General features: G+C 42.0%; 1 protein-coding gene across 1 annotated transcript; it reads right to left on the reverse strand.

Annotated features, from left to right (window-relative positions):
* Positions 1 to 238: 238 nt before the first annotated feature.
* Positions 239 to 26,848, reverse strand: TM6SF2 (transmembrane 6 superfamily member 2). Its single transcript, XM_074204199.1, has 10 exons — positions 26,683 to 26,848; positions 12,615 to 12,718; positions 11,432 to 11,529; positions 11,234 to 11,337; positions 8,117 to 8,199; positions 4,367 to 4,491; positions 2,565 to 2,666; positions 2,169 to 2,261; positions 1,676 to 1,795; positions 239 to 790 (listed from the first exon to the last, which is right to left on the reverse strand). Exons 1-10 carry the CDS (start codon positions 26,775 to 26,777, stop codon positions 581 to 583), a joined length of 1,134 nt encoding a protein of 377 aa, XP_074060300.1. The 5' UTR covers positions 26,778 to 26,848; the 3' UTR covers positions 239 to 580.
* Between the last annotated feature and the right edge of the window lie 723 nt (positions 26,849 to 27,571).

Below are 27,571 nucleotides of genomic sequence, written 5' to 3' on the forward strand. Positions count from 1 at the left end.
GAGTAGACCACCCATGAGGCCTTTGACCAGTTCATGACTAGATGGATGAATCATGACCAGGGGCAGGTGATTAGAACTGAAGATTGTCTCATATAAAAGTCAGCAAAAGGAACTAGAGGAAAAAAAATTTAGCAGTAAAGTTATCACTATATACTTGAATGGATGCTGTAGGGAGGGTAGGGCAGATTTATTCTACTTGGTCCTAGAAGGTGGAACCAGGAGAAATGGGTAAAATATAGAAAGAGGCAAATTTGGGTTTTAATACTCCAACAATTCAAAGGAAAATTCTCAGTGTAAAGAAAATTTTCCTAACACTTAGAGCTGTCCAAAAATGGAATCAGCTGCTTTGAGGTAGGGCAGTCCGTTTCACTTCACTGGAGGGCTTCAAATAGAGCTGGGATAATCATTTGTTGGAAGTCTTATAAAGAAGATTCTTCATCAGTTAAGGCTGGGATAGTTGACTTCTGAGACCATTTCAAACTCTGAGCTTCAATGATGCATAAGCCAGAGTAGAGAAATGAGACTGATCCTCTGGAAGGTGGGTGGAGGTCCCAGTAGCCCCTGATCAGGTGGTACCCTCTCAGCAATCTTTCTTGTTCTCTTCCTCCTGGCTGAGAGTAGGAGGGCAGAGGAAGAAGGCTGGCCATCGGAGGCAACGGTAGGCCAGGAGGTGAGTTCCCACAGCATAGAGAAGGTTGAGGATAAAGAGGAAGGACAAGACATCTTCAGGGGTTCGATAGGTGTAGGGGGTGTGAGGATGCATTGAGGCACCAATGTGAGAGAACTGGGCCTATCACAGAGAAAAGCAAAGAGTGAGAACAAAGTCAGCACATCCTTGGTAGTCCTAGGGATCAGGGGAATAGGGATGAAGCTGTTCTGCAAGAAACCCTCAATCACAGTTTTCAGTTCTCTCTACCCTGGGGCCTGGGCAACAACTAATTGTCTTACTCTGATTTCTTTCAATCTCTCTCAAGGTGAATCTTATCTATTCCTTTCTACCACAGTCACTCCTCAAGTGTTTTAGTCTGTAATCTATGTGTCTCTCTCTTTGTGTCTCATTTGTATGGATCTTAATTCATGTGAATCTTCATGTATGCCAGTCTTTTTGTTCATTCCAGTCTATCAAGGTATCTCTCTGAGTCTCAGTTTCTCTGTGTCTCATTTCTGCTTGCCCTACTTCTTTTTAACTACTTTTCTCCACTGAGGATAGCAGTAACTAACTTAAGAATTCATTCTTCACAATCTCTCTCTCTCTCTCTCTCTCTCTCTCTCTCTCTCTCTCTCTCTCTCTCACACACACACACACACACACACACACACACACACACACTTTCCTTCCTTCTATCTCTCCCTTTCTTCCCCCGGGATACTCTCTCCCTGTCCCCTCTTCCTCTCCCCCTCTCTCCTCCTCTCTTTTTCTCCCTCCCTCCCCCTCTCTCTCTCATGCTCTCTCTTTTCCTCTCCTTTATCTTTCTCTCCCTCCCTCTCCTTTCTCTCTTGCTCTCCATCCTCCCCTCTCCTTTTTCACACACATGTATGTGCAAGGGGAAAATCCCCCCATATCTCTTTTGTCCTGAACCCAAAGGATAGGCCTTCTGTCCTTATCCTCCCACCCCATCTGATCCTCCTGCTTCCACCCACCCTCTTCCCTAGCACTTGCAGCCTTCTCCCTCACCTGGCCCATGGCCCCTGCAAACACCAGGGCCCAGTCTGGGATCCAGGAACAACCAGGCCTCAGGAGACTATAAGCAGCCAGGATGAAAAAAGGCAAGGCATAGAACAGGAACACCAACATCTGGAAACCAAAGATATCTGAGGATATCATCCCTCGTGACTTCCCTCCCCTCACCTCCACCCCAACTCCATAAGCCCCAGAAAAATGGAAGCAGGTTATATCAAGGACACTCCCACACTCCCCTCTCAGATTAGGAAGAGTTCTTGTCTCCCCCTCAAACAAGAGACAGCCAGATGTCAAGAACTGAACTGCTTCCCGCTGTCATTCCCCTTCCCCTACCTAGTGCATAGCCCACTTCTCTCCCTCCCCCTCCCCCTGCCCTTCCCTAGGCGACTGTATAGATCTGAAACATGAAAGAGGAATTTCTGAAAGGTTCAGAGTCCTCGTCTAGGAAAACCCTGTCAATCTGCTGTTGGGACCAGGGCAATCTCACCTGGATCTTGGGATAGGCCACAGGGTCTCGAAGGTATGGCTCATACTGATACACATAGGTGAAACAGGAATCTGTGGAACACTCTAGGACCACCTAGATGCACAGAATTGGGTCTAAGTATTGCCAAGATATATAAGCTCCAAGTAACAGAGCTAGAGCCCTGACCACCCAGCACCCCTGAGCCCCTAAGCCTTGGCCCAATCTCAGAGAGCTCATCTCTATTGGAGGTGACTGGCTACATGGCAGCTGGCCTGGGAGACCATTTCCCAGAGTGGAGAGGCCTGGAGCAGGCATCAAAGAGTTTCCATTGGGATGGTCTGGCTAGAAGTGGAGGGGAGCTGAGGAAGAAGGCTTTCGGGAAAGACAGTCGTCAGAACATCCACTGAGGAAACTCACCAGGCCGCGGAAAATGGTGAATAATCCTGCCAGGAACAGATAGATTAACAGAGCAATGTCCCAGGGCCTCTGGAGCAGCCCCTTCTTATGCTCTTCTGCGATCTATATGAGAAACACACACCCAGAAAGCAAGAGACACACCCAGAAACAGAGAACAAGTCAATGTTAGGGTTAGCTTTTACTGAACAGGTTTGTTTTTGTTTTGTTGTATGTGTGTCTGCGTATGTGTGTATTTGTGTCTTTTGCACAAGATATGATTCAAGAGAGGAAGAGAGGAGAAAAACCAATAAAAAGTTGAGAGACCACATGGTCTCTATGATCTCATAAAATTTATGATCTCATCCATTTGGTGATCCTTCTCCATTCTGTGTCATCTGGGAAATGGATTTGGAGAGATGCTGGTGCTTAACTGTCAACCCCCTAATGCCAAGGCAGTGAGGAGCCCCTGTGATCTCAGTTCAAACGATTTTCAGATAATACATCCCTACACTTGCCTTTGGTCCTAATAATACCATTAGAAATCCAGATTCTACTGTAGTTAGCAGGACATAATGGGATTCAGAAAAGGATGATGAGGTCAGAAGAGGTGGGGGACTAGAGACATAAAGAACTGATGCTCAGATGAGAGAGATGTGTCCTGGGCCAGGAAATGAATAATTCATTTCCTTTAGAACAGAGAGAAGAATCCAGACCTGAGGGGGGAGGAGACAGGAAGCTGAATAGGTTTTTTGACACTAAGGGGTCTCCAAAGGATACTCATCTCTAAGTTAGACTTGGTTATTGGTCCCTCTATCCAAATCATATCTCTGGATCCAATTTGAACCCCCAAAACACTACAGGAGATTTCATGGCACAATAGGATGTCAAGATTGCTATCTTGGTGGGGGAACAAGAATTCAGGAGTCTGTAAACCCTGAAATCATGCGGGAAGGAAGCCTAATAAGTCATTCATCACCTTTCAGATAACATATATACAACATGGGAAGGACCACTGCATCTGAAGAAGACAGTCTACAGTCTCAACTTCATTTCTTACTGTGTGACTGTGCAGATCTGAGACTCAGCTTCTTCAGCTATACAGTAAGGATAACACTAAGTAAGGCTACTGTGTGAAGTCTGGGAGAAGTAAAGGAAATAATGGAGATGAGATACTTTGAAAAGCACTATTAAAATGTGAGTTTTCTCATCATAATGGTAGCAAGATGGTATAGTGATTAGTATTGGGATACCTGAATTCAAATAATGCTCAGACACTTAGGAGGCATGTGGCTATGGAAAAGTCATAGAACCAGTCTTCCTCAGTTTCCTCATCTGTATGAGGATATGGCACATTTTGCACATGACTATTGCAAGGATCAAAAGAAATCATATGTATAAAAATCTTTTTGTATAGTTGTTAGCTATTGTTATTATCATCATATTCTAGAGATAACATCTTAAAACAAAAAAGTGACTATGATAAGGTGCTTTTTTGCTCTTGTATACCACACAATCAGGGGATAAAATAATAACCTATAGAACTAGAGTGTTTTATGATTTTAAAAGTCCCTTCCTCACAACAACTCTTTGATGCAGGTTGTAGTGCAAACATCCCCATTTTTCAGATGAGGAAACTAAGACCTGATCATATTAAGTGGCTTGCCTAAGATCACACAGTTAGTAAATGTAAGAACCAGACTTCCCCCCAGGCTCCTAACTCTGTAACCATTCTCCCAAGTGTTGGGGAAAGTTCAGAGTAACTCCTTCATTGAACTGAGACATTGGTCAAAGCAGAAGAAAGAACACGGCCCTGGGAGACTTACCATTTTGGCTGTGTAGCCTGTTGGGCCCTTGTCCTGACTGAAGAGGTGTAGGCCAACCCAGCATGGGATTAACATGTAGGGAATATTAAGTAAGAAGGATAATTGAAGCTCTGAGCTGTACTTGCCTGGAGATTGGAGAAGAGAATACTCAGTTGAGAGTCTGGATCCAAGAGTTGGCCCTGATCCTGGGGCTGCTACATGAGAAAGGGGGGCCATCTTCACTTTCTTCCAACCACCAATCAAAACTCTTCCACAATAGCTAGAATTTATATGGTGCTTTAAATTTGCAAAGCACTTTACAAAGCACTTGGTCTCTACCTCTGTTTTACACACACACACACACATACACACACAGGCACATAGACACACACATGTGTGAGGGGAAAAAAAAACCCTTATCTGTTTTGCCCTGGACCCTTAGGGATCCTCCTACCCCACCTGATCTCATTTGATTTTCTTGGGAGGTACTTGCTATTGTTATCCCCATTTTATAAATGAAGAAACTAAGGCAGACAAAGGTTAAATGTCATGCCCAAGGTCATACAGATAGTAAGTTCCTCAATAGGATGTGAGCTCAGGATTTCCTGATTCTGTCTTCTGAGATCCATCTGTTATGTTTCCCAGCTGCTTCTTGGAAAGCCCATTACCCCCAACCCAACCCCAGATCCAAAAGTGAAGAAAGATTTTTTTACCAAGCTAGGCTTGGGTAGAGCAGAGGCAATATAGTCAAGTAGAAAGAACAGAGACATGAAAGACTAGAGGCCTGGATTCTATCCTGTCTCTTGCCAGGAATTCATGTAATTTAGGACAAGTCCCTTCTTCTCTGAATCTCAGTTTCTCCATATGCAAAGTGAGATTGGACTAGATGATCCTCTCAATGTTATCTGTGTTCTATATATTCCAGCTCTAATAATGTTATGTGGTCCCCTTTAGCTCTGATATTCTATATTCTAAGGTACTCCCAACTATAACATTGTATATTTTAAAGTTATCTTCCAGTTCTGAAATTCTGAATTCAATGTCCTAAGGATCCAGGCAAGTGTAAGTTTCTAAAATGGAGAAACAAGAATTATAGCCAAGTGTAGTTTTGATCATTTTCCTTCTCCTCCCCTCTGGCTATGCCAAATATAAAACCCCCATCTTCTATCAAATAAAGATTCATCAGATGAACATTCCAGGTGCTTTACAAAACTCAGACCAATCACCTTTCCAATCTTATCTGCCTTTTATTCCCTACTGCAAAAATAAGTAATATTTGTCCTTCATTTTTTGAAGAAGACCATAACATAGAGAGGTGATGTCATGACAGATACATGAATTAGATTTGAGTGGGGGTAGGTACTGTGCTAAGTCACCAGTCTCACTTTCTCCTCCAGAGCCATTTGGGTCCAGTGGCCAGATATGAATCAGGACAACTGGAAATGGTCCTAAATCAGGGTTAAGTAACTTGTACAAGGTAATACAGCTAGTAAGAGTCAAGTGTCTGAGGTTGGATTCGAACTCCCATCCTTCTGATTCCAAGGCCAGTGCTCTATCCACTGTGCCTTCATATCTAGCCACTGGACCCAGATCTGGACTCTGGAGGAGAAAGTGAGGCTGGTGATTTAGCACAACACTCCCTCACTCAAATCCAATTCGTGTGCTTGTCATGTCATCAGCTCCCTGATGTCATGGTCTTCTTCGAAATGAAGGACAAACATTATTAGACATGAACTTAAAAACATAATCTTGTTCCCAAATTCACTTGGGTTGTGGGGAAAGCAAAAAAAAAGAAAAAGAAAAATGAGGAAGAGAGAGAGGGAGGAAGGATAAAAAGAAAGAAGGAAGGCAGCTAGTTTGAATAGTGGCATAGGGGACTAGCTTTAAACAAGACTAGGTCTAGGGGTACTGCTATTTCTAGGGCTTTTAGGTTTAGCTGCCTTTTGGTGGGAGTTAGTAGTCAGTGTTGGTAGAGGTGAGATGGAAGAAATCTTCTCCACAGGGCTGATATGATAGCTAGATGTTAACTGCTAAGGCTCTTAAGATTCCCTTACAAAGACTCCTTTCTTTACAGAGGTGAAGATCTGTGTGTGGAATATTACATATACTCTCAAACATAATGGATTTGTTCATTGGTTTTGTTGGGCTATTTTATTATTTTCTTTTAAAAATCTTTGTTAAAATAAACATTTCACTGGAAAGAGGTAGGAAAAAAGCCATATTTGGAGATGAATGTGATGGAATTTTAAAAGAGAAATTAAGATAAAAAGAAAGAATAAAAAATCCAATTCAATGACACATGAATAAGAGAGGATAAACCCAGTATAATGTAAGAAGAAGGAGACAGTGTTAATGACCAAGAAAAATCAGAGAAACCTCCCTGAAAAAGGTAGTGTTTTCTTTAGATTTTAACAAATGGGCAGGAATTTAACAGGTTAGGGATTCTTGTGAAGAAACTCTATCACACCTTCCTCTGCAGATATTGTAGTAAATAGGTACCCAGATACCCAGAAAAGGTCTCTCACCAAACCCAAAAGTCCTTCCTTGGCACTATCTAGTAGTTTGATGTCAGAAATAGATATGGTTTTATTCATGGTAATAGAGAAGATGCATTACCATCTGCGTTATTGTTCTACCCTTAGGACCACAGGCCCTTTCATGCAACCTGAAGCTGAAAAGTCCAATATGAAGGCTCTTGAAAGAAGGAACTGTTTTGTTTTTCTGCTTGTACTCCAGCATTTAATATGTCTGACACATTCTAAGTACTCTTAATAATGTTTTTCTTCTTTCCTTCCTTTCTCCCTCTTTCCTCATTTTCTTTCTTTTCCTTCTCCTTCCTCATTCCTTCAATTCTTTTTCTTTTTTCCATCTTCCTTTCATTTCTCTTCCTTCCTCTCCTACCCTTCCTTCCTCTTTTCCTCCTTCCTTTTCTTTCTCTTTTTCATCCTCTCATTCATTTCTCTTCATTTCTTCCTCTTTCCTTCTACCCTTCCTTTCTCCATCCCTCGCTCCTTCCTTTCTTTTTTCCATTCTTTCTTTTTTCTGTTTCTTCCTTCCTCTTTCCTTCTACCCTTCCTTCCTCCCTCCCTTCTTTCCTTTCCTTCTACATTCCCACCTTTCTTTCCTCCTCTTTCTTTCTTGTTTTCTTTTCTCTTCTATTTCCATTGTCTTTTCTCTCCCTTCCTTCTTTCTTCCTCTTCCTCATTCTCTCCCTGTCTCCCTCCCTCTTTTCCTTCCTCCCCTTTCTATCCTTTGTTTTCTTTTCTCTCTCCCTCCCTCCCTTCCTTCTTTCCTTGATGTTTCCCTGCTTCCTTCCTTTCCTCTTCCCTTTGTGCTGTCTGCCTGCCTCCCTCCCTTCCTTTCTTTTTTCTCTTAGTACCTATCTTAAAAGTCTCAAATAATAGGTACTTAAAAAATGAAGAAACCTTCCCAAAAACTGCTGGAAAGAGTTTAGGGCTGGCAAGATGAATCCTTCCCTTCTACATATCCCAGAACTGAAGGTGGAATAAATCAATTTTGGAGTAGGTCTCCCTCTTCTCCAAATTGGAAAGGTGACTTCTTTTGAGGAAGGGAAGGTAGCTCAAGGAGAAGTCTGGGATAGAGCTGGTAGGGAAGCTACTGGCCTTAAGTCTGGCCTATCTAGACTGCTGGATCAATTTGCAAGGTTCCCTTCTCTCCCTCCCTCCCTCCCAATCCCCCTTCCTCTGAAGCTTTAGTACCAAACGTGTCGCTTACCAAGCATATGGTACATCTCAAAGGCATGATACTTACCAAGGATGTTTCCTGTGACAAAAACCATGATGCTCATGACCAGTGATCCCAGCCAGTAGAGCCCGAGGCTTCTATATCTCTTCCTGAGGGAAACAGGGAGAGAAGTTGGCAACTTTCTTGATCTTTCAAATGGGTTCATGGGTGAAGGGGTTGCAGAGGGTCGGGAGGTTGTGGAGGAGTGAGCAAGGAAACCAAGTCAAAGAAAGATTTCAAGGTGGGAGGAATGTAAAAGAAGGGAGCCAGTAGGAACTCTGACTCCCTTGAACAGTTCTGATGACATCTAGTCTGCTCTATTTTTTTTTTTAGTGTTTTGTTTTTGTGAGGCAATCAGGGTTAAGTGACTTGCCTGGGGTGACACAGCTAATAAGTGTCAAGTGTCTAAGTTCACATCTGAACTTAGGTGCTCCTGACTCTGGGGTCAATGATCTATCCACTGTACCACCCAAGTGCCCCTTCTTTTTGTCTACTCTGAAATAGCACTAGAATCTTCTCTAAGCATTCCTGGAAGAAATAAACCTTCACTAATCTCCACTGGGAGTAGTATGATAGTGGTGGAGACAGGAGCAGGGGCAGGTGGGGGGGGAGGGGAGATGCTTTTATTAGAATATTTTTCCATATGTAGGATAAAAATCTGCCTCTCAGCATCTGTCCCCCATTGCTTCTAGTTCTGTCTTCTGGGGTCAAACAGAATACATCTGATCCTTCCTCTTCCACATGACAGCCTTTCAAATACTCACAGATCATTATATGCCCCTTGTGTCTTCTCCTCTCCATGCTAAACATCCCCAATTCCTTCAACCAATCACCACTGAAAGTTCTTTTGGCAGTCCTTCAAATACTTGAAGGTAGCTTCTTAATTGGTCTCCCTGCTTCCAGGTTCTCCCCTATCTAATCTATCCTCCATCTCACTGCCAAATTGATATTCCTAAAATACCCATCTGACTATGTAATATATAACTTTTCTAGTCAAAAATCTTCAGTGGCACTTATCAGTTCTGTGGTGACATATAAAATCTTAAGACCAACATTTAAAACCCTTTCCCCCTTCCTTCCTTCCTTCCTTTCTTCCCCTCCTTCCTATTCTTTCTTTCTTTTTCTTCTTTTCTTTCTTTCTTTCTTTCTTTCTTTCTTTCTTTCTCCTTTTTTCTTTATTTTTCTTCCTGCCTTCTTCTCTCTCTCTCTCTCTCTCTCTCTCTCTCTCTCTCTCTCTCTCTCTCTCTCTTTCTCTCTCTCTCTCTCTCTGCCTCAGAAGATGAGGCTGCTGCAACAGAGTCTGACTCCCAACAAAGTTTCCAGACTAATTTCATGTCACCCTGTCAGATATTCCTTATACTTGTTTGGAATATACTCCTTCCTCATGGTCTCTGCCTCAGAAGATGAGGCTGCTGCAACAGAGTCTGACTCCCAACAAAGTTTCCAGACTAATTTCATGTCACCCTGTCAGATATTCCTTATACTTGTTTGGAATATACTCCTTCCTCATGGTCACTTCTTAGAATCCTTGGGTCATTCAAAGTTCAGGTGCAAAGTCCTATGTGATGTCTTCCCTGATTTTTCTCCTTTGCCATCCCAATTATTAGGGTTATCTTCCTCTATATACTATTTCATATTACTTTGTACATATTTATCTATCTAAATATTGTAACCTTTGGTAGATTTAACATATTCACAAGATGTTATATCACCTTCCTGTCAAGGGTTGATTCATTTTTCTCTTTGTATAACTAGTATGCAATATGATCCCTGGCACATGATAGGTACTTTATAACTGTTTCTTGAACTGAATTTAATGGTATGATGTGCTGCCTAAGTCCTGTTTTCTCTAAGTGAAAGAAACATACTTCAACCAATCCTCATGACACTCAGTGACTAATTAATAATTTCTGGGTCTAAGGAACCCTGGTCAGAGCACACCAGCAATACCATACTCCAGTCTGGTGCGATATTTTAGGAAAGATACTGAGAAGCTAGAGAATTCCAGAGGGGAGCAGTTGGGATAAAGAAGGGTCTTGAGTTCATACCATATAGAGACTGGTAGAAAGAACTCCCCAGAGATGTAACTGAATAAAATGGAAAAAACATTGACTTTGGAGTCAGAGAGCTTGCGTTTTAATTCCAGCTCCAAACCTGCTATCTGTGTGACTTTGGGTAAGTTCTTTCTTCATCTGTAAAATGAGAGAAGTTATTCCTAGCTCTAAATCTATGATCTTATGAACTTTTGGTCGTTTAGTCATTTTCATTCATGTCCAATCCTTTGTGACTTCTTAGTAAAGATACTAGAATGTCCTGCCATTTCCTTCATTTTACAGATGAGGATTTTCTTCTAAACCAGGTCTGCCACTCTATCCACTGGAATGTCACTTAGTTACTCTCTTGTGAACTAGTGATGTTTAAACTAAAGAATACAAGACTTAAATTCTTTAAGTGCTTGTACTGAGGTCATCTGGAAGAGAGAGATTACCCTTATTCTCCTTAGTCCAGGAAACAAAACTAGGAGCAATGAGCAGACACTGAGAAAAGGCAAGTTCATTCTTGATGTAAGGGGAAAAAATGTTTTAATCATTAGAGTTATCCAAAAGTGCAATAGGTTTTCTCTGAAGATGAGTTTTTCATTGGAGGCCTCTAAGCAAAGACTGGATGTATGCAGGAAAAAGATTGAGTTCTTTGCATTTCCCCTTCTCTGAGCTTCAGTTTTCATACATATAATATGAGGGAGTTAGCCTAGATCATTTCTCATGTCCTTCCCACTTCTAACAATCTAGATTCTAGGTTATAAGAGTCCTTCTAGATCAATACCCATATTTTTCATCTTATGATTAGTTGCAGGACTAACATTTTGGATTTTATTATTCTAGAGTTACTTCCAGATCTGAAATTCTGGGCTATATGATTCCTACATTTCCTGGGGTCTTGGGAATTTCATGGTTTCACCAATTTAGTCCAAGACCCAGAACACATTACATAGTACTCTGAAACCCCCCACCCTAGGAGTTAACTGCATTATCTTTTCTTGGAATTGTTTTCTGAATCCCAGAAAGCCTTCCCTGTCTCCTCCTTCCTCACAAGGAACCTCTTCTCCTATTTCTGACCCTTGATTCTTCTAGGGAATGTCCTTACCTTGTAGCAATGGCCCCTGTCATAGTGAGGCAGAGCAGATAATGGACAATGCCATTCCAATAGCAGCTAAAAATTCCATAGGATGTACGCAGGTATGGTTCCCTCTGGAGTAACACAGAAACAGAAAGGAAGGTGTGAGGCTATGCTGAAGATTGCTCAAAAGTCCTTCTGGCAGAAATAGGGAAGAGTGGGGCTTACCTCCCGAGCATAGAATTCCATGAAGTCTATCACAAAGCCATCCTCCTGAAGGGCAATGAACAAGTCGATGAGGGAGGTGAAGGAAAAGATAGTAAACACTGTGGGAAAAGCACAGACAGATCAGACTACCCCTCCCCCCAAGTCTCTGGACCAGCCAAGGTAATTTAATTCAGCAATGTGTCCAAGGTTCTAGGCACTGAAATACAAGGATGAAATATAATACAGCTCCTAATCTCAAAGAATTAATAATCTTGTGAGAAGGGGATATAATTTCTTTTTTGGCTTTTTTCAAGGCAATGGAGTTGAGTGACTTGCCCAAAGTCACACAGCTGGGTAATTATTATGTGTCTGAAGGCAGATTTGAACCCAGGTCCTCTTGACTCCAGGGCTGGTGCTCTACCCACTATGCCATCTAGCTGCCTGGAGATATAATTTCAAGTTTCCTTGGGTACTCTTTGGGTATATCCAAATGTAATCAAACACCATAGAATGCTAGTTAGATGCATTCTTAGGCCATAGAACAAAGACTATCAAATGGATAGAAAGGATCTTAGAAAATTGAGAAATGCCCCTGGATGTGGGCAACTTCCTAAGACCCTTAGAACTCAGATGTCAGAGCTATGAAGGCTCTTAGAATACAGAATGACATCCAAGCTGGAAAGATCATTATAACAGAGGCCAGAGCAAGTATCCTCCAGAGAGCACAGAATGTCAGAGTAAAAGGTTCCTTAGTACATAGAATTTTAGATTTAGATGGGACTTTAGGAGATATAAAAGGTCAAAGCCAGAAAGACATTAGGTAAAGAACATGGAATGTCAGAGACTATCAAACTTGGGAAGATTGTACTTAGAATGTAAGAGAGAAGATTCCTTAGAAGATAATATATCAGAGTTGGAAGTGGGGAAGACCTCAGACATGAGAAAGAGAACAAGAACTGTCCTCAGAACATAGAATATAAGAGTTGGGAGTACTTGAGAACCTAGAATATAGAATGACAGAACTGAAAGGGACATTAGGACTTCTTAATTTGGAAGCAGTTTAGGCTCATGCTGCCTGAATGCTAGTCCCCATGTTGAATATCAGGGCATTAGGTCAAAGATCCTGGTTACAGATTCTTCTCCCCCACTGTAAACTCTGCTAACCCTCCCGTAACCTTCCATCTCCCTTGCCCCAAGGACTCACCAACAAAAAGTGGATCATGGGAGATCTTTCCCTGGGCCAGACTGAAGATGGCTACAAACAGCAGAGCCAGGATCATCACAGTCAGGATAGCCATACCCAAGGGACTAGGAAGTAAATGAGGAGTCAGGATGGTACCCAGATTGGGGATAGGGTCTGACACACTTGGGAATATTAGGCAGGACACTTGATCTAAGCCTAAACTCTCTATTTTTCTTTCTCCTTTTCCCTCCACTTTCTCCAAGACTCATTTACTCCCTTCAATCTAATTTCAGCCCTCATCATTTTATTAGAACTATTCTCAGTAGTCACCCATGACCTGATTTCCAAATCTGGTGGCATCTTCATAGTTCTCATTCTGGAAGAACAAAATAGATGTGGGTAGTAAGCTGCAAATTTTTGCATCTTTTTTATCTGGGTGAATACATTCACAACCAGGATAACTTCCCTTTGACATCTATTACACTCTTGGTTCTCTTACTTGTCTTTTTAATACTACTTCATAAATTCCCATTTCTCTTCCTGGTGTATTAACAAGTATTTATTATCCTGCATCAGATACTGTACTAAGACTTGAGGATACAAAGAGAGGTAAAAGACAATCTCTATTCTCAAGGAATTCAGTCTAATGGGGGAGGCAATATGCAAACTACTCTATATGTACAAGTTATAGATAGTGTAAATTGGAGATAATCCTAGGGGGAAAGCACTAGAAGTGGAAGGAAGGATCTTCCCTGGATGTGAGCAACTTCCCAAGACCCTCAGCTTCTTTCTCTAATGTCCCTCATTCATTCCCAACTCTTCATCCCCAACTTTGCCACTAACTGAACTGTAGCCCCAAACATCTTTCTGATTTCCAGCTAGTCATTTCCATCTGTGATTCTGCTGGGATCTCAAGTTCAACATGTTCTAAACTGTATTCATTCTTTTAATGCAAAATTCATCATCACTCCCTGCATAGGTGGAGCACTGACCCTGAAGTCGGGAGGACCCGAGTTCAAATCCGCCCTCAGATGCTTATTATCCATGTGACATTTGGCAAGTCATTTAACCCTGATTGCCTCAAATTCAGAGCTTTTTCCAGTCATTCTGGTTCATATCTGAAAACTGGACCCAGATGGCTTTTGAGGAGAAAGTAAGGCTAGTGACTTAGCACAAAAACCCCTTGTTCAAATCCAATTCATGTGCATGTCATGGCTTCACCTCCCTGAAGTTGTGGTCTTTGAGAATGAAAGATAAACATCACCATCATTTCTGCTGCTAGCAGAGGCAATGGGCCTGGGATCACATTCAACTTCAGAAACTTACTAATGAGCAAATCACCTCCCCTCTGTTTGCCTTAGTCTCCTGAACTAGAAAATGAGAATAATAATAGCATCTTCCCTGGGGATAAACTAATATATTACTTGTAAAGAGCTTACCATAGTACTTGGTACACAGTAGGCACTATATAAATGCTTACTCTTGTGAAAACATTTTGCAAACTTCAAAGAGCTATATAAATACTTGGTAATCTATTCTTTTTACTCTTCCCTATCCTTTACCACTTCTCATCTAATCATCACCAAATTTTGTCCTAGCTATTCTTCCTTAAATTTTCTTCCTTTCTTTTCTCTTTTCTGAATTTATTTATATCCAATGCTGCTAATAAAATCATTAATTAACCAACATTTATTAAGAACCTACTATGTGTCAGTGGGGCAGTTAGGTAATGCAGGGGAGAGAATACCAGGCCTGGAATCTGAAAGACTCATCTTCAAATATGACCTCAGACATTCACTAGCTGTGTGATCCTGAGTAAGTCACTTAACCCTTATTTGTCTCAGTTTCCTCATCTATAAGATGAACTGGAAAAGGAAATGGCAAACCACTCTAGAATCTTTGCCAAGAAGTGGGATCATGAAGAGTCAGACATTACTGAAAAAACTATTAAACAACAATCATAACAATTTGTCTGTTAGGCACTGTGGTAGCTGCTAAGGGTACTAAGACAAAAATAGATCATTCCCTGCTCATGTGGAATTTATATTTTAACAAGAGGGGATATAGCTAGATAACATTTAATAGCAGGGCACATAGTTGATGCAGTGAATAGAATACTGACCTTGGAGTCAGGAGGACCTAAGTTCAAATTGAGCTTCAGATTTGATACATACTAGCTATGTAATCTTGGGCAAGTCAATTAATGCCACTGCTCAACAAAAACAAACAAAAAGATAAATAGCTTTTGTATCAAGCTTTAAGGTTTGCAAAGCTTTACAGATATCCATTTTATCCTCATAACAACCTTGTGAAGTAGATGCCATTATCTCCACTTTACAGGTGAGGAAACTGAAGTAAACAAGTTAAGTGACTTGCCCAGGATCACACAGCTAGTTAATGACTGAGGCAAGATTTGAACTCAGATCTTCTTGACACAGCTTTAGCCATTGCTCCACTTAGCTCCCTCTGCACCACATATACATATATAAGGAAATACAAAATACAAGTTAAATACAAAGAGGAAAGCATTTCCAAGAAAAGAGGGTGGCCAATCAATAAGCATTTATTAAATACCTCCTGCATTGCTAGGCACCTTGCTAAACACAGGAGATACAAAGAAAGACAAAAACAAGTCATCATTCTAAAGGAACTTTCATTCTAACGGGGAAGACAACATATGAGTAACTAGTCATATACAAGATAGATATATAAGAGAAACAAAAACATTTCAGAAGAAGAGATTCTAGGGAATTATATGTAAGGATAGGAAAGGGGCACGTTGTGAAATACCAGAGGATTTTTTATGTGATCCTAGAAATAAGCTACCACTGCAGTTTGAACAAGTGTGTCACCCAGTCAGACCTGTGCTTTAAAAGGAAAAATAATCACTTTGGCAACATTATGGACGATGGAGTGGAATTGGGGATAGACTTAGGGCAAGGGGACTGATTGGGAAGCAAAAGTCCAGGCAAGTTGTGAAGATGACTTGAACTGGGAGTGGTGGCTGTGTGAATGCAAAGAAGAGGACAAGAGTTGGCAACTGTTGAGGTATGTGGAGTGAGAAAAAATGAGGGTAAGGAGACAAGAATGGCTCTAAGGTCTGACAGTTATAAGAAATTTTGTAAAAGGGGAAGTTTTCTGGGGGAATATAATGAGTTCTTTGGGGATGTATTTAACTTGAGGTACCTAGGGGACATCTAGTTAAAAGTGTCCAATAGGCAGTTGCAGCTCCATTGAAAAACTAGAACTGAGACAGAACCCACAAAGGGACCCAGTGAGGCAGTTCTACTTAAGGTAACCTGGAAAAGAGCAGAAAGGCTCTGCTCCCCGGAGTCGGAGGGGCGGCCCGCCAGAGGGATGGCCCGCCAGAGCCAAAGAAATTCAGCCTCCCGGAGGCAGCCCCAGGGCGCTGGGAGTTGCAGCTCACAGCAGCAGGGGAGTCTCCTGAGCTGCACCCCGGGGAGCACAGGGCACAAAGTGGGGGAACCGCGGGGGAACTCTGCCAGAGTGAGCACTTGGAGCCCAGCCCTCAGGGCACACAGGGAGCAGCTTGGTCTTTCTGCAGCCCAGAGCTGGAAACAGAAGCAGGCGGAGCCGATAAGCGGGAGCCCCCAGGGCATGAGCCCATTGAGCTGAGGGAGGGGAGTGAAGAGACTACCGAGCTCTGTCCTCTGCCCCTGGAACAGGACTCTGGAGCTCTGAACACATTCACATCCTGATCCCAGTCTAGGCCCCCCCCCCCACCTCAGCCCCATGGCAGAGGGAGGCACTTATGGTCATTCACAGACCAGGAGGGAGGACAGAGCCACACACACTGAGACCCTTGTGGGAGTGTCCCAAAAGCTCAGGAAGCACCCCAAAAAACAGGCTTAGGCTGGGAAAATGAACAAGCAAAGAAACAAGAGGAAGACCATTGAGAAATATTTTGCAAATGAGCACAAGAAGGATCAAAATACTCGTCTGAAGATGAGGAAGCACAAGCTCCTGCATCTAAAGACTCCAAGAAAAACAGAAATTGGGCTCAGGCTATGACAGAGCTCAAGAAAGACTTTGAAAATCAAATGAGGGAGTTGAAAGAAAAACTGGGAAAAGAAAGGAGAGAGATTCAGGAAAAACATGAAAATGAAGTCAGCAGCTTAGTTAAGGAAATCCAAAAAAATGCTGAAGAAAATAGCATGCTAAAAACCAGCTTAGGTCAAATGGATATAACAGTTCAAAAAGTTATTGAGGAGAAGAATGCTTTAAAAAGCAAAATTGGCCAGATGGAAAAAGAGATAAGAAAACTCTCTGAGGAGAACAAATCCTTCAGACAAAGAATAGAATTCAGGGAGATTGATGAATTTACCAGAAATCAGGAATCAATACTTCAAAACCAAAAAAATGAGAAATTAGAAGAAAATGTGAAATATCTCATTGAAAAAACAACTGATATGGAAAACAGACTTAGGAAAGACAATTTAAAAATTATTGGAATACCTGAAAGTCATGATCAGGAAAAGAGCCTTGACATCATTTTCAAAGAATTACTACAGGAAAATTGCCCTGATATTCTAGAAGCAGAGGGAAAAATAGAAATGGAGAGAATCCACCAAACCCCCCGAGAAAGAGATCCCAAAAAAACAACCCCTAGGAATATTATAGCCAAGTTCCAGAACTCCCAAGTCAAAGAGAAAATATTACAAGCAGCCAGAAGGACACAGTTCAAATATCGTGGAGCTGCAGTCAGGATCACACAGGACTCAGCAGCAGCTACATTGGAAGCTCATAGGGCTTGGAATACAATATACTGGAAGGCAAAACAGCTTAGAATGCAGCCAAGAATGAACTACCCAGAAAGGCTGAATGTCCTTTTCCAGGGAAAAAGATAGACTTTCAATGAACCAGGGGAATTTCAAAGGTTCCTTTTGGAATGGCCAGAGCTGAACAGAAGGTTTGATCTTCAAATACAGGACTCAAGTGAAGCATGGAGATTGGAGGAGAGGGGGGAAATATGAGGGACTTAATGAGGATGAACTGCATGTATAGAAAAATGATACTGATAATATTCATATGAACCATCTCAGTTAATAGAGCAGGTAGAGGGAGCTTTTATAGTTGAAGCACAGGAGAAAGCTGAATTCAAAGATAAAATATGGTGTAAAAATGGAGTCAATAGAAAAAAAGGGAAATAGAATGGGAGAAAGAAAAAGGAAAGGGGGAATAGTCCAAGATATTTCACATAAGATTTTTTTTTATTACAATGAGCTATTGCAATGATATGGAAGCGGGGAGGCAAGGGGGAATGAGGGAACCTTTGCTCTCATCAGAGATGGCTAGGAGAGGAAACAGCAAATATACTCAATGGGGTATAGACAACTGGGGTAAGAAGGTGGGGAGCAGGGGGAAGGGGTGGGGATGTGAATAAAGGAGGAGAGGATGGACCATGGGGGGAGAATGGTCAGATATAAAACATTTTCTTTTTTACTTCTTGCAAGGGGCTGGGATTGGATGGCCTGCCCAGGACCATAGGGCCAGGTGGATTCTGGGCCTAAGAGGTGGTATGGGGGCTCAGGGCTTCTTGGCCCCAGGACCAGGGATCTGTCTGCTGTGCCACTCAGCGACCCTACAGCAGAGTCAGAGTGAAAGGAGAGAGAAAATGTGGTACATGGTAGTGGAGAAATAAGAAAGGAGGGAGTTGCAATCAGCAATGGCAACATTGGAAAAATATGGAAGTAACTTTTGCGATGGACTTATCATAAAGAATGTGATCCACTCACGACAGAGTTGTTGGTGTTGGAACAAAGACTGAAGCACATTTTTTGTTATTATTTGGGGGAGGGTACAGGGCAAGTGGGGCTGGGTGGACTGCCTGGGGCCACATAGCAGGGTGATCTTTGGGTGTCTGGGGCTGGATTCAGACCCAGGTGCTCCTGGCTCAAGGGCCAATGCTCTGTCTGCCACCCAGCCACCCCTACTATTATTACTATTTTATTTTATTTTGAGTCTTTTTTGTCTTCTTCTTTTTGGTTTTTGCAGGGCAGTGGGGATCGGGTGGCTTGCATGTCACACGGCTGGGTGATTGTTGGGTCTATGAGGCTGGATATGGGCTCAGGTGCTCATGGCTCTAGGGCTGGTGCTTTGTCCATTGTGCCACCTGGCCATACCTACAATTATTACTATTTTTTTTTCATTTTAATTTTTTTTCTCTCCCCTTTATTTTTTCACCCAAGCAAGTCTATCTATATTCAAGGCGGGAGGGGTATTTTGTTTACTTGTAAACAATTATATTTTATTAATGTAAAAAAAATTGTACAAAATGAGAATAAAAAATAAATTTTAAAAAAAAGAAAGAAAAACTAGAACTGCATTGAAAGATATCAAAATCATCTTCATAGGTAAGATTGTTGAACCCCTGGAAATTGATGTTTACCAAGTGAGATTGTATAATATGAAAAGAGAAGAAGGCTCAGGGCAATGAATTGGGGGGACGTCCACAATTAGTGATGAAGATTCAGAAAAGGGACAGAAGGATTTGTTCAACTAGGAGAAGACCCAGAATCAATATTTCTCCAATTCTACGGAGATGTCAGGAAAGATAAAGACAAAGAAAATGCCACTGTATTTGGCATTTAAGAAATGATTGGTACCTTTGGAGAGGACTATTTCAGTTAAATGATAGGGTTGGAAACCAGGCTACAAGGGGTTGAGAAACAAGAAGAAAGGCATTGAAGGCAAGTACTGAGGATGACTATTTCAAGGAACTCAGCCCATGAAAGGAAAGAAAAATATAAGATGATAGCTTGAAGAGATGCAGGGTCAAGTGAAGCTTTTTTAAAGAACTCAAGTTGGTTTGTAAGCTGCAGGGATGTAGCAGCTGGTATTTAAGAAGAGAGTGGTGATGATGAGAAGGAAATGATTGTAAGGATATTTTCCTGTAAAGATAGGTAAAAAAAGAGAAAATGAAAGATGACAAGGTTTTGAGATGTAGAGAAGAGAGAGCTCAAGGTGAATGACTATTATTTTCTGAATAAAGTATGAGGAGAGATACTCTGCTGAGAGGAGTGGGGAGTGTTTGGTGAAGGCAACTTGAAGAGGGAGGAAAAAGTCTAGAACACCTATAATGGAGACTGTGAGAGAGAATCCATCAGGAGTAAAAGGATTGCCTTTTGGCAATTGAACCCCATTGAGATTAGACAACACAAATACGTAAGGGTCCCAATCAGCACAGTTGGATGACTATCTCCAGCTTCATTCACCAGCACATAAGCAAGAGCAAAGGAGGCAGATGGCAGGAGTAATCCAGAGGTTGTTTTAGTAAGTATGAGTTAATTAAGGACCCTGTCTTTTTCTCTAACTATAATCCTGACGAAAGAAAAAGTTCTAACCTAAAGCAGTCCCAACTAGTTCACATCCTCCCTAATAGATGATAGTTATCAATAATGGGGTTAGAGATAGAAGCCTGAGATAATTTGGAACCTAGGAGAGAAGGCGGATGACCCAGAACAGGAATGCCACAGAGACACCTTTTCAAGTAGATGAGAGCTGCAAAGAACCTGAGAGGTCATGTAAATCAATCTCCTACCTGATACTGTAGGGAAGTGTCTTTTACAGCTTTCCTCGTGGGTAATTAAGAGATGCTTTGATTCTCTAAAGCCTTTTGCCCTTTACTCCTCATATCTTCCCTTCCTTATCTACTAAGGCTCATCTTCTACATTTTCTAGATGAAGAAACTGAGGCCAGGAAAAAGGTAAAAGTTTGCTGGAGGCACAAACCAAATAATCTGACCCCAACCCACTATTCCAACTTTTAATATTTATTTAATAGTTAATATTCTTCCTTCCCTGGCCTTAAAGTACCCTTCCTTCCTAAGCATAAAGTGGGCACATAGTGTCTTTGAGCTGTGACACTTTATGCTCTAAGTCCCTTCAGCTGTGATATTAATTTATAACATCTGGATTCAATCTCGGTTCTGCTACTTCAGGGCCTCAATTTCCTCATCTGAAAAATTGAAAGGATTGAATGATCTTTAAAATGCTTCCTAATCCTAACTCCTATGGCCATTCTAATCTCTGTGCATGAGTCTCTTCTAGTATTCTGTTCTATGTTCTGTGAGTAAAGAGTGAAGGGAGTAACAGTAAAGGGAGGACTATGGGATACATTCTGGGTACAGCTCAGCTGAGGTTATGAAGGACTGTCACAAATATGCAGACTGCTCCATCTGATGACTGCCTCTCTTCGTCCTAAAATTCAAAATCAGAAGAATGTGACTGGTACTCCCATGGATGATAGAGGTAGAAGATCTCTATGCCAAGGGGTTTGGAGTCCAGAGAAAGCAGATGGAGTGTGACACTCCCAGGAATACAACATGTTAGGGTCAAAGGGGATTCTAGCAATCATTGAATTTGACCCCCTTGTTTTTACAGCTTGGGAAACAGAGGTGAAGAAAAGGCAAGGTGGTTTGCATAAGTCACCCAATAGTCTGATTTCCTAGGTTGATGACAAGTTTTTCCCCACAAAAATCTTCCCACCCCTATTCTTTGTGTCCAGCTCCATGTCAGGTCTTATAGGAAAAGACAAGAGAAGATGATTCAGGTCCTCCCTTTGGGAGCTTACAATGAATCTGGGGAGACAAGGCATCCATAAAAGCAGAGACTAACAGACTATATAGATGAAGCAATGTGGTTCATTTTTAATTGCTGGAGTGGAAGGTGGGTCATCTGACAGACCTTCACTGGAAGGCTAGAGACATCAGGGAGCTTGCTGAACATGAAACTTAAACTGGGTCTTGAGAATTATAAAGGGTTTGTATAAGAGGAGAGGGAGAAGGGCATTTCTAACTGAAAGAAACAGAAGTAGATTATTATGGAGGATGGTAATCTGATTGCCCTTCTGAGTTCAATCAGTTAATCAAACAGGCATTTATTAAAAACCTAATGAGTACCAAGTACTCTGTTAGACATTGGGGACCCAAAGACAAAGAGAAATAATCTTTTTCCCAATTGAAGTTTACATTCTAAAGGGAGAGGCAACATATATAAGTATGCATAAAATAGATTAAAAGTCTTTGGGGGGAGGAAGCATTCGGAGCTGAGGAGTAGGGATGTGAAAAGATTTCAGGTCTTATAGAGTTTGAGCAGAATCTTAAAGGGAATTAGGGATTTTAAGAGATAGAGATGAGGATGCAATACATATCGGAGTGAGAGACAGCCAGAGCAAAGATCTGGAGATAGGAGATGGAGGATTGTGTATCAGAAAAAGCAAGAATGCCACTATTGCTAGACTGAAAGAGTGTGAGAAGGGGAGAAATTTAAAATAAGCTTAGAAAAGTAGGTAAGGTCAAGTTGTGAAGTGCTCGAAATGTCAAAGAAAGGAATCTGCTATATTTGATCCTAGAAGCAATAGGAATGAGGAAGGAGGGATGTGGTCAGATCTGCACTTTAGTAAAATCACTTTGGCATCTATGGTGTAGGTCAGATTGGAGCAGGAAAAGTAAATAAGAGGCTATTGAAATAGTCTGGTCAAGAATGATGAAGGTCTGAATAGAGTGGTACCCAGATGAATGGAAAAAAGGATCTGGGAGCATGCCCCCTAGTTCCTAACAGGGAGGTGACAGGTAGATTCAAACTGTAGAAAGAAATATATGTTGGGGGGGTTTTCTGGATTTAGGAATGTGGGGATTTGTTTTGCTTGTCTGTGCATATTTGTTACTAGGATTTTTCTTTTCTTCTCTCTCTTTTTTTCTGGTGGGATAGAATGGAAAGGAGAGAATTTTTGTTCACTGAAAAATTTATTTTTTGTTCAAATAAATTTAATTTTAAAAAGAAATAAAGGAATTGGGATGCAGGGTAGAATGGTCAGGATTTGGCAACTGATAGATATGTGGAGTGTGAGAGAATGACTGAGGCATGAACTTGGGTGACAGGAAGTATGGTGTCTTCCTTATGGAAAAGGAGATGCTTGGAAGGAAGATAGTTTCTAGCTTTTTAAAAAAAAAATTGTTCTTATTGGGGCAGCTACGTGGTGCAATGGAGAGAGAACTGGCCCTGGGGTCAGGAGGACTTGAGTTCAAATCCAACCTCAGACAATTACCTAGCTGTGTGGCCTTGAGCAAGTCACTTAAATAAAATAGCCTTAAGTAAATAAAATTTTTTAGAAAATTGATCCTATTGACAATTCATTGATTATGTTCTGTTAACTGTCTAGGCTGTTTTTTTTTCCCTTTCTTAACTGAGTTCAGAAATTTAGCTATGTTTACAAATGCAGTTCTCAGGGTGGTTAGATGGTGCCATAGTACACAGAGTACCAGCCCTGGAATGAAGTTCAAATGTGACCTCAGACAATTGACTCTTATCAATTGGGTGGCCCTGGGCAAGTCACTTAACTTCAACTGCTTTGACAAAAGAGATGGATGGAGGGAGGGAAGGAAGGAAGGGAGGGAGAAAGAGAGAGATAGTTTCCTTTTTGTTCTATTATTTCCTCTATTCTTTCCTGTCATGCTTGCAGATGAACACCAGGGAGTCTGATCTGGTATCTTTATACCACCAATCTATTTTTCAAATAAATACTAAAGAGCAGAGTTGGGATTTGAAGTCAGGATCCTTTGACTTCAAATTCAGTAAGTACCTTATCAGTTAAATAAATGTGTTGGAGCTATCCTGATAGGAAGTAGCTACTCTATGTTGAGGATGATAGGGAACAGAAGCTAAAATAGGACTGAACAACAGTTAGATAATATAATGTAGATTAGTCTCCAAGTCTGAGAGTAGTTAGATTTCTTTTTATACATCTACCATCTAATTACCTTCACTTGCTATTATTTCTGAGTTTAAATGTTTTCTTTTCCTTTGTTAATTTTTTTATCAGACCTGTGATTTCATTGATGTAGGGAATTCCCCTCTGATATAAGGAAATTCTCTCTGGCAATGGAATGCAGTGAGGAAACTGCTTTGAAGCTTATAGTTTGAGAGTTGAATGGGGTACTAAGAGATTAAATGACTTGTTCAGAGTCACAGAGACTATATATGTCAAAGGTAGGACATTAATCCAGGATTTAATGACTCTGAGACCACCTTCTATTCACTAAATGATAGTCTCATACTCTATAGCCACCTTGGTTTATTTGTTCCTGAAAAAGAAAACTCAATCTTTAATCTCCATGCCTTTGTACTGACTAATCCCCCTGCCTGCAACACTCTTCTACCTCCCAGAGACTGAAGCTTCTTTGTTTTCCTAGTTTTTTTTCAAAACTAAACTCAAATTCCCCCCCCCCCAAAAAAAAGCATGATACTTTTTTCTGGTTTCTCTCCTATGAGCCTTCCCAATTGAGAAGGCCCAATGCGATCATGGGGTGGCGTCTTCACTTGCTTGAGAACTGAATTTAAATGAGACAGGGTTGCACAAAGTCATCAGCCTGGTTCTCAAAGTCACTTGAATTCCAATGGCAGGACAAAAGTCAAGAAGCCTGGCATCTTCAGTGTCTGACCAAACAGACCACCTGCTTCAGTTGTCTTCATAGCCTTTAGAACAAATTGTTCTCATTCGCCCATTCTGCCAGGAAAAGTCTTCACATGCTCAGGGCAGATGTCCCCCAATTCATTGAAAGGTGAAACCTGGTTTAGCCTGTCTGCCAAGGCAATTTACTGGGATATGATTGCTCTGCATGCTACAGCTTCTTGAAGCCCCAGGTGAGAATTGAAAAAAAAAGACAGATACCAGAATTGGATTTATAGCACTGAAAAGGACTCAGTAAGACTTCACACCAGAAGTGCTAGTCTTCCCTGAACACCCCATTCATCCCAAAGTTTTGTTATTATTTTTGCTCAGTCATTTCAGACTCTGTTATTCCATTTGTTGTTTTGTTTTGGTTTGGTTTGGCTTGGCTTTTGCAAGGCGTTGGGGTTAAATGATTTGTCCAAGGTCACACAGCTAGGTAATTATTGAGTGTTTGTGACCGGATTTGAACTCAGATCCTCCAGACTCCAGGGTCAGCGCTCTATCCACTATGCCACCTAGCTGCCCCCTTATTTGTAGTTTTCCTAGCAAAGGTTTTGGAGTGGTTTGCCATTTCCTTCTCCAGCTCATTTTACAGCTGAGGAAACTGAGGAAAACCGAGTTAAATGACTTGTCCAGAATCACATAGCTAGTGTCTAAGGGCAGACTTGAACTCAGAAGAATGAGTCTTCCTGACTCCAGGCCCAACATTCCATCCACTGTACCACTTAGCTGCTCATCTACTCAGTAAATACCTTGAATATAACTATCACTGAAATGACTATACACAAGCCAACAAATAACAGGAACAAGAAGACCAATCATGGAATCATGGCAAAACTAGGATAGACAATAGAAATCATCTAGCTCAAACAACCCCTGCCCCTGTATCACTGGTACAAAGAAAATAAAATTGTCTTTGCAGTCAGAGACCTGGGGTTGAAATCCTAACTGGTGCAAAACAACTAACTTTTCTGGGCCTGTTTCCCCATAAAATGTGATGGTTGGATTAGATTGCCTCTGAGGTTCCTTTTCTCTCTAAATTTATGAAACAGTGAACAGAGGAGGAAACTAGACCAGAGACAGAATAAATTCTTCAAGATTATATAACTAGTTCATATCATCATACAATGGAATGGGATTGTCAGAAGGAATCTATCTTCAATCATTCAAGAATACATCCAGGAACCTTCATTTAAAATATAACCACACTATTGTTCTGTAAAAAATCATGAGCAGGCTTATTTAAAAAAAAAAACCTGTAAAGACTTACATGAACAGATGCTGAGTGAAGTGAGCAGAACCAAGAAAACATTGCACACAATAACAGCAACATTGTATGATGATCAACCATGACATGCTTAACTCTTCTCAACAATACAGTGATCTAAGACAATTCCAAAAAGACTAGTGATGGAAAATGCCATCCACATCCAGAAAAAGAACTATGGAGTCCGAATGTAGACCAAAGTATACTATTTTTACTTTTAATTTTTTTCCTTTTCTCATGGGTTTTCCCCTTTTATTCTGATACTTCTTTCATAATGACAATTACAGAAATATGTTTAACATAATTGTACATTATAATCTATATTAGATTACTCGCTGTTTTAGGATGGGGAGGGAAGGGAAGGAGACAAATGTGGAGCTCAAAATCTTATGAAAAATGAAATTTGAAAACTATCTTTACATTTAATTGGGAAAAATACAGAAAAGAAACTATAACCATTGTAACATGGGAAATTGTACCATATTAAGGAGGAAGGAAAAGGGTAGTTATCTTCCAAGAGATCAGAAAAACAACCACCTTATCAGAGTGAAAATACGCTGATGACTGATGATCCTTATAGTCATCTAGTACAAGCCCTTGAATTTATAGATAAGGAAGCTGAGGTCTGAGAGGGTCGGTGATTTGGCTAAGGCCACCCACTTGTAAACTTGGGGAGAACGGTTTCCCCATGTAACACACACAGGATGATATCTTTACCATGAACCTTGGCCCTCGATCATCAATTTTACCTTCAGTCAACTTATCCTGTATTGCTCTTCACCTACTGAAAGTGCATAATGAGCCCAGTTTTTAACCACACCAATGAATCCCAGAGGGCAAGGGCTAGATTTCCTACTCAGACTTAACCCAGGTCTAGGCAAAGGCAGGAGCTGCGTGATTGGCCGTATCAGGAGGAGCTTCCGCGGGACTTTCACTGCCCCACCAATTGTACCAGGTGGCCAGCCGAGGAGTGTCCTTCCATAGGTCTATTCCTGTGACCAGTATGGGGCATCAGAAATGTCCTCAATCTGCCCCTCGGCTTCAAAAGAGAAACTCGCAATCTTGTCAATTTAGCTAGGCTCCGTAGGAAGGGGAAAGGGCATGGCCCTCGCGTCTGCCACCCACTCTAGCACTTGGAGAGGGAGCTTGGGGGTGGCCGTGAGAGCAGCGGATTGGAAAGGGCCTTGTGGCCGGCAGTGTCCTGAAGCGATTACAGATCCCCAACATGCCTAGCCCTGGCTTCCCCTGGGCGCCGCCCACCCCTCCCCTCTCCATCAGGCGGGGGGTGAGGCAGGAGTCCTCCTCCCCCTCCTCTCTCCCCCTCCCCGCCCTGCGGTGCCCAGCACTCACTGGGAGAGCTCCGAGAGGTAGTTCAAAGTGTAGCAGACAGGGAAGGCGGTAAGGGAGAAGGCGAAGACCCCTCCGGAGAGTGCGGGAGGCTCCATGGCTGCGGCGGCGCAGAAGGTAGATCCCACCTGGCCAGGTGCGAGGCGGCCGCCCGGGTCCGAGCGATCTTCTTGCTCCAGGTGTTCGCCCGTGCTCTCCGCCCCCAGGCTCCTCCCTGGGCTGTCAAGTTGGGAGCCCCGGCCCAAGGCCCCGACGCCACGGTCGGGCGGCCCAGCCCCATGCAAAGGTCACTGGCGCTTCTCTCCCCGGCGGTCCTCGAGCCCTCCCTCGACCTGAGGTTTCGACATCTCCGCACAAATTTAAAGGGACTGTGACCTCTCGCTCTCACCACCACACCCACCTCCCCCTCGCAGCCCAGGCCTCCTCCACCACACACAATTTAGGTGTATCAGGGAAAAGGGGAGTCCGTGACCAAAAGACCAACCCCAAATAATCTCGAGGCCCCGTGTGGGGCCACGCGGCGTTCCCAGACCATATCACCCCCCCCCCCCCACTCCAGCAGAGGCAATGTTCCCTAATGGACTGAGCAAGGCATCAGAGGATCTCTGCAGAGTCTTTATCTGGATAATGGGGGAATTTAATGTTTGCCTATGGTTACCTCTAGCTTTGAAGATTTTCTAAGAACCGTGTATCAGACAGAAAAGATCATGCAATCCCAATATGTGAGAATCCTAAAATATCTACTCTCACCCCCTTAACATTTTACAAATGAAATTGTTAGACACCTCTACCTTCTATTTTTTCCTTTTCTGGGAGATGTGATAAAATAAGAAATGATCCCTTCACTCAAATCCCCCAAAACAAAGAAAAGCATTCTGAGATTGAGACCAAG

Source organism: Macrotis lagotis, chromosome X, assembly GCF_037893015.1.
Source record: "Macrotis lagotis isolate mMagLag1 chromosome X, bilby.v1.9.chrom.fasta, whole genome shotgun sequence".
NCBI lineage: Eukaryota > Metazoa > Chordata > Mammalia > Peramelemorphia > Peramelidae > Macrotis > Macrotis lagotis.